The following is an 18232-nucleotide window of genomic DNA, read 5'->3' as shown; positions in this document are numbered from 1 at the left end:
AATATGTCACGAAAAAACAATCTCAGAATCAGCGGGATCCGTTGAAGCTTTCCAGAGTTATAACCTCATAAAGTGACAGTGGTCAGAATTGCAAAAATTGGCCTGGTCATTAAGTACCAAATTGGCTCTGTCACTAAGGGGTTAAGCAACCACTCATCAGCTGCTTGCAAGCTGTTTATAGCCTGTACCAACATGTTGACTGCGCACACATTGTTCTCGGCAGCACATGTCCTTTTTACACAGGATGATGTGTTGTCAAGAACAATTATTTTTAAGCAGGCTTAAAAACCATTTCACCCACGAACTAGAGGGTTTTTTTGTTTATTCATTGGGTGTTTGGCAGCCTGTTTACACTGTATGATTATTAGGAAGTCTACACTCCTAGCAACACTCCTTCATGATTTTCGGCCAGTGTAACTGCACCATTACTCTTTTAGCGTAAATATGAATGTAAGTGAAAGGATCTGACCTTATACTGAACTTATTGCCTTTGGAAAAATCTGGCCATATAAATCAGAGCCTAGCTGCAATTGTGGTTTGGCAAAAAGAAGAACCAACCAAAAAAGGTCTCAGTACAGAAGATGGTGATTACTAATAATACTTTATTAAAACCAGGTAATAACAGGGGTGACATAACAATGATAAAAATTATTTTAAAAAAATGTATATAAAAACAGGGACGCACACTCAGGGTAGTGAATTCGTCCTGGAAGGAGAATCAGTAAGGCTAGCATAGTATAATCATAATCATCATAGGAGAAAGCACAATAAAGTGCATAGCCAGATAAGAACAATTATATATGGATTCTATAGGAATTGATAAAGTGCAGGTGCTGTAGGTGATGGTGTAAATCAATGTATATTAGACAACTGAAGAGCTGTCCATATGCTGTAGTAAGTACAGAGGTAGCAAGAGAAATGTATATAAGACGGTGCTCATATTGTGCTATGGACCTGTTGTAAATCACCTAGCAGTGTAAGCCATGAGATGGTCAAATAATAGAATTAGTAGATTTACACAAGCAGAGGAGCTCCTTCATCCGAGTGGCGTCCACCCCAACGCGCGTTTCGGGTTCTGCCTTCGTCATTGTGGTGTGGGCAGCATGAATCACTTGATAGATTCCATTTTAAAGTTGTGGTGATTGGTAGTGTATGATAGATGCTGTGATATTATGCTATTACCTTAAAGGGAATCTGTCAGCAGGTTTTTGCTACCTGAGAGCAGCATCATGTAGGGGAAGAGACCCTGATTCCGTTAATGTATCACTTACTGGGCTATGTTTTTCTGTTTCAAGAAATCTGTGTTTTTTCAGAGGAGATTATCACTGCACGTTTTATACTTCCTGGTCCAACCGCACCCCCCACCATTGATTAGTAGCTTTCTGTCAATATACTGTGTATACAGAAGGCTGCCAATCAGTAGTGTAGGCGGGGTTATACACAGATCAAAATTCTGATCAGTGCTACATCTACAGCAGAGAACACGAAGTCTATTACTAGTGCTGCACCCAGTAAACGAAGTGATAAATCCCTGGAATCAGGGTCTCTGTCCCTACATCATGCAGCTGTTAGATTACATATCAAAAACCTGATGACCAATTCCTTTTATCTCAACGCTTACATCTTGTAAGCTTGCCATAAACTCAATGTGCAATTTTATTTTTAAGAGTGGTGAAATATTTTAAAATCCTTAGTATGTTATGGGCAAGTCCTACATTTGGAACTAAAGAATTGCCAAAAAAAATGTAATGGAGAATTGTGTAAAGTGAAATTTGCCAATACAGGTAGGGCGAATAATCTCCTGGAAGACATTTGTTTCCTGTAGGAATAGTTAGACAGATTTTTCCCTTTTAAATGAGTATTTACATTCTTATAATTTTAGGACAAGTGTCAAATCCTGTGTATAACACTGCTGCTTGGTCTGAATCACAGTGAAAATCCGCTGGTAAAAGCTGCAGCTGCCCGAGCCCTTGGCGTATACATCCTATTTCCTTGTCTTCGACAGGTTAGTCCTCGTGGTCTCTCTGGATGAGTGTTGTACAGAAGTCAAGTGCAGTTCTACATTGTGGAGCTGCCAGCAAAATAGAAAGTGAAGGGTCTAATTAAGGTTTTTGCAATAGAAATGAAACATATTTTTTTTAATGTGATTTCTGCTACATTTTATGAAGCAATGCACTACCCACAGACTCTGCATTTTACTTCCTATTATTCCTCGTAGTTGATTCTAAACTGTTATTGCATGATTCAAGATAAGATTTAAGATTAAAAACAAAAGAAATCCTGGTATATTTAGTGAATTAATGTGTTTCTTTATCATTTGTAGGACGTCCTGTTTGTAGCAGATACAGCAAATGCTATATTGATGTCTCTCAATGACAAATCCCCAAATGTGCGTGCCAAAGCAGCTTGGTCACTGGGCAATCTGACGGACACTCTAATCGTTAATATGTAAGTATTATACACTCCCCAATATTGCTATTGCAACACCAAGAAAGAAAAATCAGATTAATAGACATATTAATGATATGAAAATTATGAAAAAATTGAAACTAAATTTTCAACACATCTCGATTTGTTTGGTATAGAGTATCGGCACCAAGCGCAGAAATACAAGCACTTACACGCCTTGGTATAATATTAATGTGGTTATGGCTGACCAATGATGAACTCGATGGGAGACAAGTCCGGAGACGCTGCCGGCTATGGTAACACATTTAGGCCATGCAGGCTGCTCACAGTAGCATGAGCAACATTGTCATGTTGATAAATGGCTTTCGAGACACTTTGAAGAAATGACAGTTTCCACGATTGATCCATTCTGTACTGCCAGTGAAATTGGACATCACATACCAAGCTTAAGCTGTTAAACCGGGTCTACGCAAACCATCAGCAGCCATTTGCATGACTTTGGCTATGTTCCAGATGTCCAGCTACTTTTGTTCCATGCCACCACTCTTCAATGGGTTGTCCTACAAAAAAGTTCATTTTAATCAATAGATCTTGGAACACTAATAACTTCCACAATTGCATGTGTTAAATATGCTGAGACATGCTGTAATGTCTGTCTGTATACTCCTTTGCTTCCTCCCCTGCCCAGGAGGATGTGGTATGATCAGACCATGTCCCTGTACAGTTAGACACGGCCGTTACGCAGTATACAGCAGGGGCACATTTATAAGATTATCTCAGCACAGGGACATTTTATTTAACTAATCCAATTTTGGAACTTGTTTGTATTCCAAGATCTAGTAATTAAAATCTACCGTACTTTGTTCATATAACAACCTCTTTAATAAACATATTGCCTCCACAGCCTCCCACTCACCATGATGGCTCCTACAGCCCACCCTTTATTCAGTATAATGGTCTTTAAGCCCACCTCCCACTCAGGATGATGGCCACACACTCAGTATAATGTCCCCCAAAGCCCATTTCCCACTCACAATGATGACCCCCAATCCGTAAGATGGCTGTCAGTCTCTCACTCTGTATGTCTGTATGATGTCCCCCAGTGCCCCTCACGCAGTATGATGGCCCCTATAGACAACCCTTCTCTCAGTATGATGGCCTCTATGGACAGCCTCTCTCTCAGTATGATGGCCTCTATAGACAACCCCTTAATATTATGACTACCACAGCCTACCCATCTCGGTAAGATGACTCGCTCAGCCCCAACCCACACTTGGTATGTTGGCTCCCACAGCCCCTCACACAGTATTATGGCTCCCCATAGCCCATCCTCTCATTCAGTGTGATGCTCCACCAAGTACTGACATTTAAAGGAAACACTATTCTAGCTCAGTTTCCTCGATGCCCTGCGAATACTGAAGCTCCTTACAGCAGGGACGATGTAGTGACCTCATCATGCCTGCCGTGTACCGAGTCTCACAGGTGCAGGCTCAATAGCGCCAACAGCTTCATGATCCACCACTCTATTTGATGGTATCTGCATCCCGAGGATGAGGGTACTGCTGATATTTTTGCTGAGAAGAGAGGCCATGCTCCCCCGACTCACGGACTCCATAGCAGCAGCGTTGTCTGGCTGGAGATTGGTTCTGGAAACCTTATGGGCAATGCCGTGTAGAGGTCTTCACGAGGGAATGTCCCACATGTGCTACTACGGGCATTATGGTGTGGGATGGAATAATGTAGGGCATCCTGACCCCTCTTGTCATTATTCCAGGTATTCCAACGGCTCAGTGTTACATTGATTTGGTGGTGGAACGAGTGGGTATTACCGTGGCCGTTTTTCATTACCACAACGCCAGGCCACTTGTTGCTCGTGCTACTGTGAGCATTCCATAATGGAATACCATGGTCTCCAGCTTCTCCGGACCTGTCTCCTATCAAGGAGGTCATTGGATAACATTTGCAAAGTTTGCTGCCAGCAGCAGATCTTGATGATTTGCCTGCCCAAGTGCATTAAGCCTAGCAGAGCATTCTTCAGACAACCATTAATAACCTCATAGATAACATGCAGAGCATGTATTTCTGCTTGTGGCACTCATACTTGATACTGACTATATCAAGATGTCTTGAAAATGTTGTTTTCCTATATTTATTTATGTTTCTTTAACAAATTATTTCAGGGAGTCTATGGGACATACTTTTCAGGAAGAATTTTCAGACCTGTTACTTCTAAAAATGCTGAAATCAGCAACTGAAGCATCAAAAGACAAAGATAAGGTACGCACCTACATGTACAAGAGTTGTTGGTCCAGCAGGAGTTGTTAAAATCATAAAGAAGCTATACTCTTCAGCTTCAACCATTGGGGTCCAGTGGTGTCTGCCAAGGCAGGAAGTGATCACATCGGACCTTCAGTAACATGACTGCTGATGCAGCAGTGGGTCAGTATTACAAATATCAAGACTGTCCGTCGCTGCCAAACAGAAAGACAAATGTGAACAGGTGCAACTCTGTATGTAACTAACAAATTGAAGATGCACTCTGAAACGCTGTAGTATGTAAACATTGAATATATGAAATTGGAACAGCATTACTGCTGAAGAAAAAAAAAACTTAAAAATGAAGGTACTTTCAATTCATGTGAGCCCAATAGCCAGTGACAAGGCATATCCCTGTTGAGACCCTAACCTAACATGAGACCTTGCCCTGGCTAAAAGCCTACAGTCATATGGCCAGGTAGGATCAAGCTCTATTTAAAACTGCCATAGGTTGATGGATAGAGTGCTTAGTCAGAAGGCATGTATTACAAGTATCAAAAGACTGGGCACACATGAATTGACAAATTTATGCGCTCTCTTAGGCTAAGTACACATTTGCGTTTGGCTGGTCTGCGTATGGCTGCGTACTTCCTCCCTCAAGCTCCGCCTGCGTGCCTACTTCCACATGCGTCCTGCGTACCCATCTCTAACATTGGGTACGCAGGGACATGCGTTGTATGCGAATGCGTCCGCATGCGGTGTTTTGACGTGCCCGCCGACCACTCGGGAACGCAACTTTAGACGAGCTGAAGACTGCTATCAAAGCAACCTGGGCTTCCATAACACCTCAGCAGTGTCACAGGCTGATTGCCTCCATGCCACGCTGCATTGATGCAGTAATTGATGCAAAAGGAGCCACAACCATCTTTTCTAGCGTATAAGACTACTTTTTAACCCCTGAAAATCATCTCAAAAGTCGGGGGTCGTCTTATACGCCGGGTACAGCGTGTGCAGGGAGCGATCCTGGATGGTTCCCAGGGTCTGGAGGAGAGGAGACTCTCCTTCAGGCCCTGGGATCCATATTCATGTGAAAAAAAAGAATAAAAATAAAAAAAATATGGGATATACTTGCCCTCCGACGGCCCAAGGCTCTTAGTGGTGCAAGGGGCGGCCTCCGTTCCTAAGGATGCATTGAGCGAAGGACCTTCGATGACGTCACGGTCATCCTTAGGAACGGAGGCCGCCGCTTGCACGGCTGAGAGCCGCGGGCTGTCGGAGGGTTAATATATCTCATATTTTTTATTTTTATTCTTTTTTTTTTTTTTACATGAATATGGATCCCAGGGCCTGAAGGAGAGTCTCCTCTCCTCCAGACCCTGGGAACCATCCGCACCGCACACGCTGTATAAGATGACTGGGCGTATAAGATGACCCCCGTCTTATACGGCGAGTATATATATATATATTATTTACACTAGATGGTGGCCCGATTCTAACGCATCGGGTATTCTAGAATATGTATGTATGTATATAGCAGCCACATAGTGTATATAGCACAGGCCATGTAGTATATAGCAGACAAATACTACGTGCCCTGTGCTATATACTGTGTGGCTGCTATATACATACAGTGCCGGCAAAAAAATCTTTACATGTAAAATCCACATCATAATTTCACTTTTTAAAAGTGTACACAATGGGGGAGATAATAAAAAACTGTCTAATATTAAAGCTGGCTTTGTTGCAAATATCAACCAATCAACGCTCCGTTTTCACATCTCTGGTAAAGCGAAAGCTGCACTCTGATTGGTTGTTATGTGCAGCTCAGCCAGTTTTGCTATTATGCAGTCTTTTATTATCTCCCTCAGTTTTTTATTATCTCCCACAATGGGTCGAAAGAAGCTTAAAATGGAAGAGAAATCCTGTGCCTTGACTCTGCTCAAGAAGGGGGATTCGGTGATTGCTGTAGCTAGAGATCTGGGAGTGTCAAGAGAAGCAATTTATCAACTGAAGCGGTCGGCGGCATCATTGCCTCCTGGGATTGTACCGCAGAGGAAGTCAGGCTCTGGCGCACCTAAGAAGACTTCACCAAGGACTGATAAGCTTCTGAAGCGTGAAGTGATGTCACAGCCTTCTATAACTGCTGTTGAACTAAAAAACAAGTACCCTATGCTCCTCCAGAACATCGCAACTAGGACAATTCGTCCCCGACTGCAGAAGGACCTGGGTCTACCAAGTTGCCGTGCCACAAAGAAACCCCTGCTCACAGCAGCAATGAAGAAGAAAAGGCTTGCCTTATGTAAGAAATATCAAGATTGGACATCTGAAGAGTGGAAGAAAGTGATGTTTAGTGATGAGAGCACTTTCAGGCTGGTCAGGGGAGGCTCAAAGGTCGTGAGTCGTCCGAGTACCGTGTCACGGTATGACCCAAAATATACAGTACTAAAGGAGGTGCTGAAGACACTGTGGGTAAACATGGACCCCACATACTTAGCCAGCCTTGCTGAATCCATGCCTAAATGACTGCAGATGGTGATAAAATGTAAGGGTGACATGACAAAATACTAATTATAATAAAATATCCACAATAAAACACTTGAATCCACTTAAATATTAAGATTTTGTGGTTTCATTGAACTTGTAAGGATTTTTTTTGCCGGCACTGTACTAATTGTAGAATACCCGATGTGTTAATACAGGCCACGTAGTATATAACACAGTCCAAATAGTATATAACACAGCCCACGCAGTATGTAGCAGCCACACAGTATATAACACAGGCGATGCAGTATATAACACAGGCCATGCAGTATATAAGTGGCCACGTAATATATAGCACAGGCTACGCAGTACATAACACAGCCCACATAGTATCTAACACTGGCCACGTAGTATATAGCAGCCACGCGGTATATAACACTGCCCACATAGTATATAACACTGGCCACGTAGTATATAGCAGCCACGCTGTATATAACGCAGTCCACGCGCTATATAACACTGCCCACGTAGTATATAGCAGTGTGGGCACATATCAGTGTTAAAGAAAGATAATTAAAATAAAAAATAGTTATATACTCACCCGCCGGGATCCAGCGAAGCTAAGTGAGACCGCTAAGTCTTCTGGGTGATTTCGCAAAGCATCTCTGGGAACGGAAGATGGCGGCAGCCGTGGGCACATCGTCGGACTACGGAAGGTGAGCATAGCAGGTTTTTTTTATTATTTTTAACATTAGATCTTTTTACTATTGATGCTGCATAGGCAGCATCAATAGTAAAAACTTGGTCACACAGGGTTAATAGCAGCGGTTACGGAGTGCGTTACCCGCGGCCCGTTACCGCTGGCATTAACCCTGTGTGAGCGGTGAGTGGAAGGGAGTATGCGGGCGCCGGGCACTGACTGCAGGGGAGTAGGGAGGGACTAATCGGACTGTGCCCGTCGCTGATTGGTCGCGGCAGCCATGACGGGCAGCTCGCGAGACCAATCAGCGACGCGGGATTTCCATGACCGAGCACATGAATCATATATGATTTACATAGAAAATGCCATTCTGCTTATGTGCGATATTAGGACCTTTCATATTGATGTCATGGTCATGCGATTTTGTTTGGGATTGATTTATCGGTCACATAATGGGTATTGAGTATTTGTAGGCTTTGTAACGTGTCTCCTTTCTTCTCATATGAGTTATCTATAGTTTTATATGGACTAAATAAACCTCAAATAAACTAATCTTGCTTTTCCTCTTAGTGTGTGTATTTAATATATATTTTGCAATTTTTACTTTATTACAGGTTAAAAGCAACGCTGTTCGAGCATTGGGAAACCTACTGCACTTTTTGCAGCCATACCATATTGTGAAACCAAGGTTCAGTGAAAGCATTGAAAGCTCAATTCAGGCCCTGATTGCTACAGTACTTGGGGATGGAACGATGAAAGTGAAATGGAACGCATGCTACGCCCTCGGTAATGTGTTCAAAAACACAGCTCTTCCACTTGGTGAGTGGCACGCAGAACCGGCAGTGTATGTGTGTGGTAGCGAAATGGTTTAAGACTGGTTATAGAAAATGTAGTGACACAGAATGTACAGTTGGTGGAGAAAGGTTGAACTTGATGGACCTAGGTCTTTTTTTTTCAACCCATGTAATGGTGGCAGCCCTATCCTGACATTCGACTTGCATGTATACCGCATGTTAGAGACGTCTATGGTGCTTCATATGTTGTGGGAGAACGGAGCAGCGTCATGGAGTCTGTGCTGGAACAGGGGAAAGTACCCACACAGTTTATTAAAATGCCAGAATTGCTGCTTTCTGCCTCACAAAAATACAGAATAAAAATTAATCAGTTGCATTACCACTATTACCCTCTTTTATGGAGCGAGAAAACAAGTTTACTCCAAGTATATGGCAACATAAACTATAAAACTGAATGCAAAAATACATTTTTGTTCCATCCCACAAAGATTGTTCTCCCAACGTTGTATATACCAGTACATCCACTGTCGAGTCCCCATGTGTGATGCAGGCTCAGGAGCTGAGACTGCATCATACCCGTGCAATGCTGGCTGTGTTACACAGCCAGCATCGGCCTCTAACAGTAGCGAGCAGAGCTGAGCTCCACACACTGCTGTTAACTTCTTAAATGTTGCTGTCATTCTTTGGCAGCCGCATTTCCAGTGCACGGTCCAGGGAGAGTACCGTTTCTCGTGCTATCGCGCTCTCCTATTGTGACTTGTTTGTGGTCTGTCTGAGTTGCCATGGCAGCCAGGGGGCTGCGTGTGGTTGGGCTTCATGGGAGATTGCAAGCTTTACTACATACTGTAATACTACGGTATTGCAGTATATAAGTGATGGCATGATCACAGGTTCCAGTCCTTCAGGGGGATTAAAAAATAAAGTAAAAAAAAAATTCTAATCACCCCCACATTCCCATTTCTTCACTAAAAATAAAAAGTATTTAGTACTGATGCCTCTAACGGTTTGGTCTATTTTAAAATCTATTATTAATTAAACTGATCAGTGAATGCTAGAAAGAGAAAATCTAATTGCATTTTTTCGGTCACCGAGATCCTTCCAATAAGAAGTGATCAAAAAGTTTTATCTACCCCAAAATGCTATCAATAAACGTCAGCGTGCCATGCAAAAACATGCCTTCAAACTGCCTAATTGCCAAAAAGAAAAACATTACAAGTTTCGGAGAATGGCAACACAGTTATTTATTTTTATTTTTTTATTAGTCTTTTATTTCACTATTTAAACAAAAAAAAAAAAAAAATTGGTATTGCCGTAATTGTACTGAACGAGAGATTTATGCTGCTGGGTAATTTTTATAAAACAAAACCCCAAAACTGCAATAATTTTAGAATGTTTTTTCTTCAATTTCACTGCACTGTTATTTTTTTTTTCTTGTGTTCCAGTACAGTGAATGGTAAAATAAATTATGACATTCAAAACTACAACTTGTCCCTCATCTGGATGTAAAATAAAAAAGTTATGGCTGAAGGAAGAAGTGTAGGGGTGGGGGGGATACACAATTGCCCAGTTGAGAAGGGATTAAAAAATGACTTGTCCTGCAAAAATCATACAGGTATATTGGCATGGGTCTCTATTCATCAAAACCATTACACCAGAATTATGGTGTAAATCGCTTTGATAAATCTTTTGGTGTATTCACGCCAGTTCTCCCATCTCCGCCAAACTAGACTGAGCAAGGGTGCAACAGGGGCGCGGTGGGGACATCACACCAAAGTTCATCTAATTCATCACTAGTGTTGAGCATTCCGATACCGCAAGTATCGGGTATCGGCCGATATTTGCGGTATCGGAATTCCGATACCGAGATCCGATATTTTTGTGATATCGGGTATCGGTATTGAATCAATAGGGATGTGGAAAATAAAGAATTAAAATAAAAAATATTGATATGCTCACCTCTCCGGCGGCCCCTGGACTTCACGCTGCTATCCGGGAGGCTTCTTTGTTTAAAAAGCGCGCCTTTCGGACCGGTGAATGACGTCCCGGCTTCTGATTGGTCGCGTGCCGCCCATGTGACCGGCACGCGACCAATCAGAGGCTGCGACGTCATTCGCAGGTCCTCAATTCCTAGAATTAGCAGTTTTGTGAATGAGAATGACGTCGCGGCTTCTGATTGGCACGCGACCAATCAGAAGCCGGGACGTCATTCACAGGTCCGAAAGGCGCGCTTTTTAAACAAAGAAGCCTCCCGGTTAGCAGTGTGAAGTCCAGGGGCCGCCGGAGAGGTGAGCATATCAATATTTTTTATTTTAATTCTTTATTTTACACATCCCTATGGATCCCAGGGCCTGAAGGAGAGTTTCCTCTACTTCAGACCCTGGGAACCATGAGAATACCTTCCGATACTTGATGTCCCATTGACTTGTATTGGTATCGGATATCGGTATCGGCGATATCCGATATTTTTCGGGTATCGGCCGATACTATCCGATACCGATACTTTCAAGTATCGGACGGTATCGCTCAACACTATTCATCACACAATGTGACCTACCTTACGCCAAATCATCTTTATTCCAGTCCTTTTTTTTTAATCAGATAATTTTTATTTATATTCAAATTGACAACTACCCACAATTGTGTCAGCAAAGGAGAATAAACATGTTTACAAACATTTTGAAACAATCCCCCAGTTCCCTCCCTCCTCCCTTTAAAGCCTTTATAAACAAGAATAGGACAATAGCATACATTGCTTACATAATAGAACAACATCCCACTGGAATCTGTTCCTCTCCATCCAAGGTTTCCAAAGTGTTTCAAAAGTCTTCATACTTTTCCTTTTTTCATAAATACCCTTTTCCATATTAATAACCATATCAGACTGTCTATAAAATTCCTGCAGAGTCGGCGGTACCTCACTCAACCAGTGCCTGGCAATTAGCTTTCGTTGCAACATACAATAATCTAGCTATGGACACTTTATGACGATTTGGAACTCGGATCTCCTCCACATATCCCAAAATATTTATCACAGGATCGCTTGCGATTGTACAGCCATACGATTTCCCAATTGCTTCTCCCACCTCCAACCAATATGAATTCAGTCTCGTATATTGCCATAACATGTGTAGAATCCCTGCCCCCTCGGACTAGCACCTAGGACACTCTGAGGTCTGTCTCAGCCCTGCCTTATATAGTCTATCTGGAGTTCTATATACTCTGTGAAGCACATATATTTGTGAAAGTCTACCCGGCTCACTTAATGATAATTGGGGAATATATTCCATGATATCCTCCCATTTATCCTCCCCTATCCTTCCCAACTCTTCCTCCCATTTCTCTTTTGCCTTAATAGGGAATCTATTATGAAAGGTATATAACAAATCCCTATAAACATCCAAGACTACCCCTTTCGTTCCTCCCGTCGCACAGACATAGTCCACCAGAATGTCTCCATAAATTCCAATATCCATCGTTTTACTCTGCGCAAGATAGGCATGTCTCAACTGTCCATATTGCAGGTGTCCTGCAATGCAGTACCTCAAAGGATAACAGTCCTTGTGCGTCCTGAATCTGAGCCACATATTGAATACCCAATGATATCCAATTTTTGAATTCCCCCATTTTAATAAATTCAGGTAGTATTTAATTATGCCATATTGGGGAGAGATTTGTTAAAAGTCCCACTTCTCTTGTCTTTTTAATTGCCTCCCATACTTTTTGAACCGGTATCAAAGTAGGATAGGCCGTTCCAAACTTCCCAAATCCCCCTGCCTCCAATCCCTGAACCAATGGGTCCCTTCCCACCAACCAAACCAAAATCTGCTGAACCAACCTCTCATCTGCTGACCCTGCGCTTTAGGCCTCTGAAGCAATTCCAGCCTAATTCTTGGCTGTTTCTTCCCCCAAACAAGGTCTCGAAATAGAGTTAATGGTATGAAACCACTTTCAGGGCAACAAAATGGGGGAATTATGCAATATATACAATAATTTGGGCATAAGAATCATTTTAATTAAGTTTATCCTTCCCACCACGGAGAGATATAACTTGCACCACGCCCCCATTTTCTTCTTAAACCTCTGCAACAATGGGGACAGATTTGGATTGACGTAGCTCGAGAGAGAGGAAAAGACACTAATACACATAAATATTTGAACTGAGAAACCACTGTCAGCTTACTATCTTCCCCTGATATTGGGATGTCAATGCCCCCTTTATCCACTATCAAGATATTTGACTTCACCCAATTGATTTCAAGACCCGATATATCACCAAATGGCCTAAGAATATGCATCACACCCTCCAAGGCCTCTCCAGAATTTTCTAAAAAGAGTAACATGTCATCTGCATATAGGGCTATTTTCTCCTCTATCATGCCATACCGGAACCCCCTAACCAAAGTCGAGCTCCTAATTGTCTGTGCCAGGGGCTCCACTGCCAACGCAAATAGCAGCGGAGACAGCGGACACCCCTACCTAGTCCCCCTATATAAACCAAAGCTTCCAGATAACGCTCCATTAACTCTCACCCTAGCAATCGGAGAAGAATACAATAACCTCACCCACGAGATAAGTCGGCCCAAAACCAAAAGATCTCAAAACCTCCCAAAGATGGCACCATTCAACACTATCAAACGCTTTACGCGCATCCAGTGAGACTACAACTCTATTACACTCGTTGTCCGACAGCAGCTGCAAGTTCAGAAATAATCTACGTAAGTTTATCGCTGTAGACTTATTTGACATAAAACCAGATTGATCAGGATGGACGAGATTCTGGACCACACTTGCCAAACGGTTAGCCACTACTTTAGCCAAAATCTTAACATCCACCGTCAGCAACGAAATTTGCCTATAGGATTCCGCCAATTCCGGGTCCTTACCTTCCTTTAAAATAACTACAACTGTCGCCTCTCTCATGGACACCAGCAGCTCTCCCTCCGTACCGCCTCATCAAAAATTATCTTTAATATCTCAACCTGGAGTCCATCAGCTCCAGGGGCCTTGTTGTTAGTCATTGACATGACAGCAAGTCTAATTTCCTCTTCAGTTATAGGTTCATCCAACCTCCTCCTATCGCAATCCCCAATCCTAGGAAGTTTCGCCTCACCCAAGAAGTTTACAATGTCCCCAATGTAGCCCTCAACCCAGATGAATACAACTGTTCATAAAAACTTCTAAACTCACCCAAAATATCCACTACATCTGTCAACACAGTCCCTTCATCTCTCCTTAGTTTACAAACACATACGATGATTCTTTCTGTGCCGCCGTTACCACCGAGAGCAAGTTCCCCACTCTTTCTCCTTCCTCAAAAAACTGTAATTGCTGAAAAGCTCTTCTTCTCTCTGCTTTTTCATATACAACTTATTAACCGCTTCCTTGGCTTCCCCTAGTCTACATTGAGATATCTCTGATGGGTCCAACACCATATCCCTTTCTGCTCTTTCTAATTTCTCTATGATCTCTTTATCTTCCATCCTAGTCTTGGATTTACATCTAGAAATCTCCCTAAAAAGAAGGCCCCTCAGAAAAAGCTTTCATTGCGTCCCAGACTACCCGCTTATCAGCGCTATCTTCATTAAACTGCCAGTACTCTGTGATCTCCTTAATGCTATCCATATTAATATGTTCAAGCCACAGGGGGTGAAATTTCCACCCACCTCCCCGTCCAGTCCTCCCACTAGTCTGTCTAATCAAGAGCTCCATAGGCTTGTAGTCCGAAATCCCTCTCAGGAGATATTCTATCCCACAGATCATGCGCGTCATTAAATCATTTCCTAGTGCTAGGTCAATCCCGGAAAGGGAACCGTGGGTTGCAGAATAACAGGAGTAACAGACTACATTCTCATTCCTTACTCTCCAGAGGTCCACCATCCCCAATTCTGTCATATAATTCCCAAACATCGATGGTTTTTTAGTGCCTTTGCTTAAACCTTTCTTATACCTGTCCCACCCTTCATCCATCACATTATTGACATCTCCAATAATTAACATTGGTAATCCCATACCCTGTTTATACAATTCAAATATTTCTTGTACCTTTTTCCCAGAATATGGGGGTGGGAAGTGAACAGCCGCTAGACATAATGGTTGCCCATAAATTTTGAAGAATAACAGAACATATTGCCCATCTCTATCTACATGGCTCTCAATTTCTTCAAAAAACGTGGATGCCCCAATCAGTACCGAGATCCCCCTAGCATATGAAGAATACGTAGAGTGATAAGACCTTCCTATACACCTCCTTTTTAACACTTCTACCTTTTCTGCAAGTAAATGTATCTCCTGGAGACAAATGACATCTGGGCCCTGTTTTCTCACATATTCCATAATTGCCGTTCTCCGAGTTCCCTCCGACAGTCCTCTTATATTCCAACTAACAACTTTAATTGTGTCTCCCACCATGAAACCGCACACATACAAATTCCAGACCCCTTGAAATAGGATGTTGTTCCCAGCAAACTATAAGTCTCAATTTCCAGCAATAGATCTCACACCCCTCCCTCCTCCCTCCCCAATGTTCATTAACACAATAACCCATAACTAATCCGCTTCTGTTTTCACCTCTCTAATCAGAGAGTAGGTTGTCCAGCGTCTAGCTACCCTTCCCTCAGTACCTGTAATCCGCTGTAACTAGAACACCTCCCCAACCCCTCAGCATATAAACAACATTATTACAATAAGTCCTCTGAAAACCGCAATAAACTATTAAACCAAAGTCCGGAGGTAACAATAAGGCAGCATCATCTTCATCTCCAGAATCTTCCTTTCACTTCCCTCCTTCTTTGTCATCTGTAAGCTTCTGCTTATTTAAGTCAAGCCACTTAGTGGCTTCTTCTGGTGTTGGAAAAAAGTGAACTGCCTCCAGGCCTGCAACCCTTAATTTCGCCGGGTAGAGAGTAAAATAAATCAATTTCAAGTCTCAATCTCCTTTTAACTGCTCCATAACTCATCCTCTGTTTTTGCACCTCAGACGAGTAATCTGGGTAAATGGAGATATTCTGGCCATTAATGCACATGTCCTCAGCTGCACGAGCACTCCTCAATATGGAATCTCTGTCCCTATAGTTCAGAATCCTAGCAAGGATAGTATGAGGGGGGGACCCCGGCGGGAGAGGTTTCATAGGACCGTGGTGCGCCCTTTCCACCGAAAATAACTTGGGACAGGTTATTATTATTATTATTATTATTATTATTATACATTTTTATAGCGCCATTTATTCCATGGCGCTTTACATGTGAATGCGGGGCAAATATAGACAAATACATTAAACATGAGCAGATAACAAGGCACACGAGTACATAAGGAGGGAGGACCCTGCCCGCGAGGGCTCACAGTCTGCAGGAGATGGGTGAGGATACACTATCAGCTCCCATCTTGTCCTGGAGCCATTTTTTTTATAAATTTTGTAGGGTAATTTCCTTCAGTCTTCTCAGGGATACCCACTAGTCTCACATTATTCCTCCGTGAGCGATTCTCCAGATCATCATTCTTATTAATCAAAGCAGTACATTTTTGTAGACACTGAGTTTGGGACCTCTGCATTTTAGAGAGTTGATCCTCTGAAACTTCTCCATGCACTTTCATTTTCTCTCCAGCCTGTTCCTCCTCCTCTTCAGCCAGCTCTTTCCCTGCCCCGTCCACCCAGGCATACTTTTCAAGCTTAGCAGCCACTTCTAGCCTCTTTGCATATGAGGCATTTGCAGTGTCTGCTCTCTCAGCTCTCTCCACACTGTCGGCGCCATCTTGGTTCCGGGTGACTGCTCCTGCCTTGGAGTCTTGCTGCCTTTTCCGGATCATATCTTCAGCTCTGCACAGCTTCACACGTCGGGGCTGACCTCCGGTAACCTCCCTCAGCCACACAACACGTTATCGGCTCCCAGAGAGAGCTTATCTTCAGGATAAATGCAGGGTCACAGCGGAGGAGCTCCAGAAGCTGACCGCGCACATCCGGTGCTAGGCCACGCCCCTTATTCCAGTTTTTAAGCGAAGTAAGATTTGTTGAGGCACCACCACTTGTCATATGATATATAGATGTGTGTGTATATAATATATGTGTGTATGATCGTGTATAATAATCTCACAATCATTCTCCTGAGATACTAAAAGCTAAAATTTCTTTGATTTTCAGGTAAAGCGACCTGGAGCACTGATTCCTATAATGCCCTCACTACTGTTGTCAAATCCTGTAAGAACTTTAAAGTCAGGATCAAATCAGCGATGGCGCTATCTACACCTTCAAGTAGGCAACAGTACGGAAGTATTGAACAGTTTGGCAAGATCTGGAATTCTTTGATTACAGCATTGCAAAAAAGTGAAGACACCGAAGATTTTTTAGAGTTTAAATATTGTTCTAGTTTACGAGCACAGATCTGCCAGGCTTTGATACACATGCTGAACATGGCAACCCTAGAAGACATGCCCTGCATTCACAATAGCTTGATAGAGGAAGGAGAGCGAATCAAGACTTACATGTTGCAGTATTTAAAGTCTGGTGTAGATGAGGAAGAAACGCAGGAAATACAGGAACACAGAGATCAGATGCTCAAACATGCGATAGATCATGTACGTAGTATACAGGAGACCTCAGTGGGCATGAAGATTACTGAGGTGACTTTTTTTGAAGACCTTCTACTGAGCTGTGAAAATGAAATAAAAGCTTAGTCAAACCAAATCCACCGATGATCACTATGCATTTTCTTTCTGCATTTTTGTATGCAGTTTTTCCGAATTACATCAAGGCCATCTCTTTTTTTTTTTTCCCCCAGAGCCAACGTTTATTTGTATGCCCAGTGTAAGCTGCGCACAAATAAAAATAACAATGGGTCATCTACACGCCTTTTTTTTTTTTTTTTATTCGCTCTATGGCCCTGATGGTCTTAGTTTTCTACATCAATTGCGTTCCACACTAAACGCGTGATAGTGACAACCATTGACCACAGTTGTGGTTGTAAAGTGGACGCTAGATGTTTTCACAGATATTATGCTTAGGGTGCAGCCAGGCAGCCGTATTACTTAAGTGAGGCTCGCAACACAATCCTTGGACTGGCTGTCGGCTCTCCTGACCGGAGCGTGACAGCTGCGTAGAAATACATTCTGTCACGCTCAGGTCAGGAGAGGATTGTGATGCAATCCTTGCAAGAGTAATGCGTCAGTCTGACTGCACACTTACACACAGGCATTTCTTAAAATGTCACCCCTAAATTATATATACAAAATTAACGTAAACCTGTCATGAGGTATATGTAATAGCAATACTGTCCCAAAAATAGAAAGCAGAAACTGTTTTTTTAAGGCGACGTTTTTACTGAGACTGTAATGCTGACCATATGAGACCCAATAAATCTTTACTTCTTAGTACACGGTTTATTCTTAAATGTTTGTTTGTTTTTTTTTTGGGGGGGGAGGGGGGTTTATCTACATTTCTGTACTGTGACTGCTCAATCTTGATAGTGTGCATAATAGACACTGCCAGTATTCGCCAATCCGCAGTCACATAAATTGATTGCAAAAATTGAGCTGAAATATGGAAAACACATTTCATTACATTTTAGGCAACTGTGAGCACTTATGTGTTTACTGACATTT

General features: G+C 42.5%; 1 protein-coding gene across 1 annotated transcript in view; it reads left to right on the top strand.

Moving 5' to 3' along the window:
- Window positions 1-18001, top strand: part of HEATR6 (HEAT repeat containing 6) — a 116284-nt gene extending 98283 nt beyond the window's left edge. The window contains exons 16-20 of the mRNA XM_069756424.1: window positions 1883-2005; window positions 2324-2448; window positions 4590-4686; window positions 8461-8665; window positions 16776-18001. Coding sequence (XP_069612525.1) covers window positions 1883-2005; window positions 2324-2448; window positions 4590-4686; window positions 8461-8665; window positions 16776-17308 — 1083 coding nt within the window. The 3' untranslated portion in view covers window positions 17309-18001. The remainder of the gene's footprint in view (window positions 1-1882; window positions 2006-2323; window positions 2449-4589; window positions 4687-8460; window positions 8666-16775) is intronic.
- Window positions 18002-18232: the final 231 nt, after the last annotated feature.

This window comes from Ranitomeya imitator, chromosome 3, assembly GCF_032444005.1.
Source record: "Ranitomeya imitator isolate aRanImi1 chromosome 3, aRanImi1.pri, whole genome shotgun sequence".
NCBI lineage: Eukaryota > Metazoa > Chordata > Amphibia > Anura > Dendrobatidae > Ranitomeya > Ranitomeya imitator.
The sequence above is the reverse complement of the archived record's forward strand: the minus strand, read 5'-3'. Positions and strand labels throughout refer to the sequence as shown.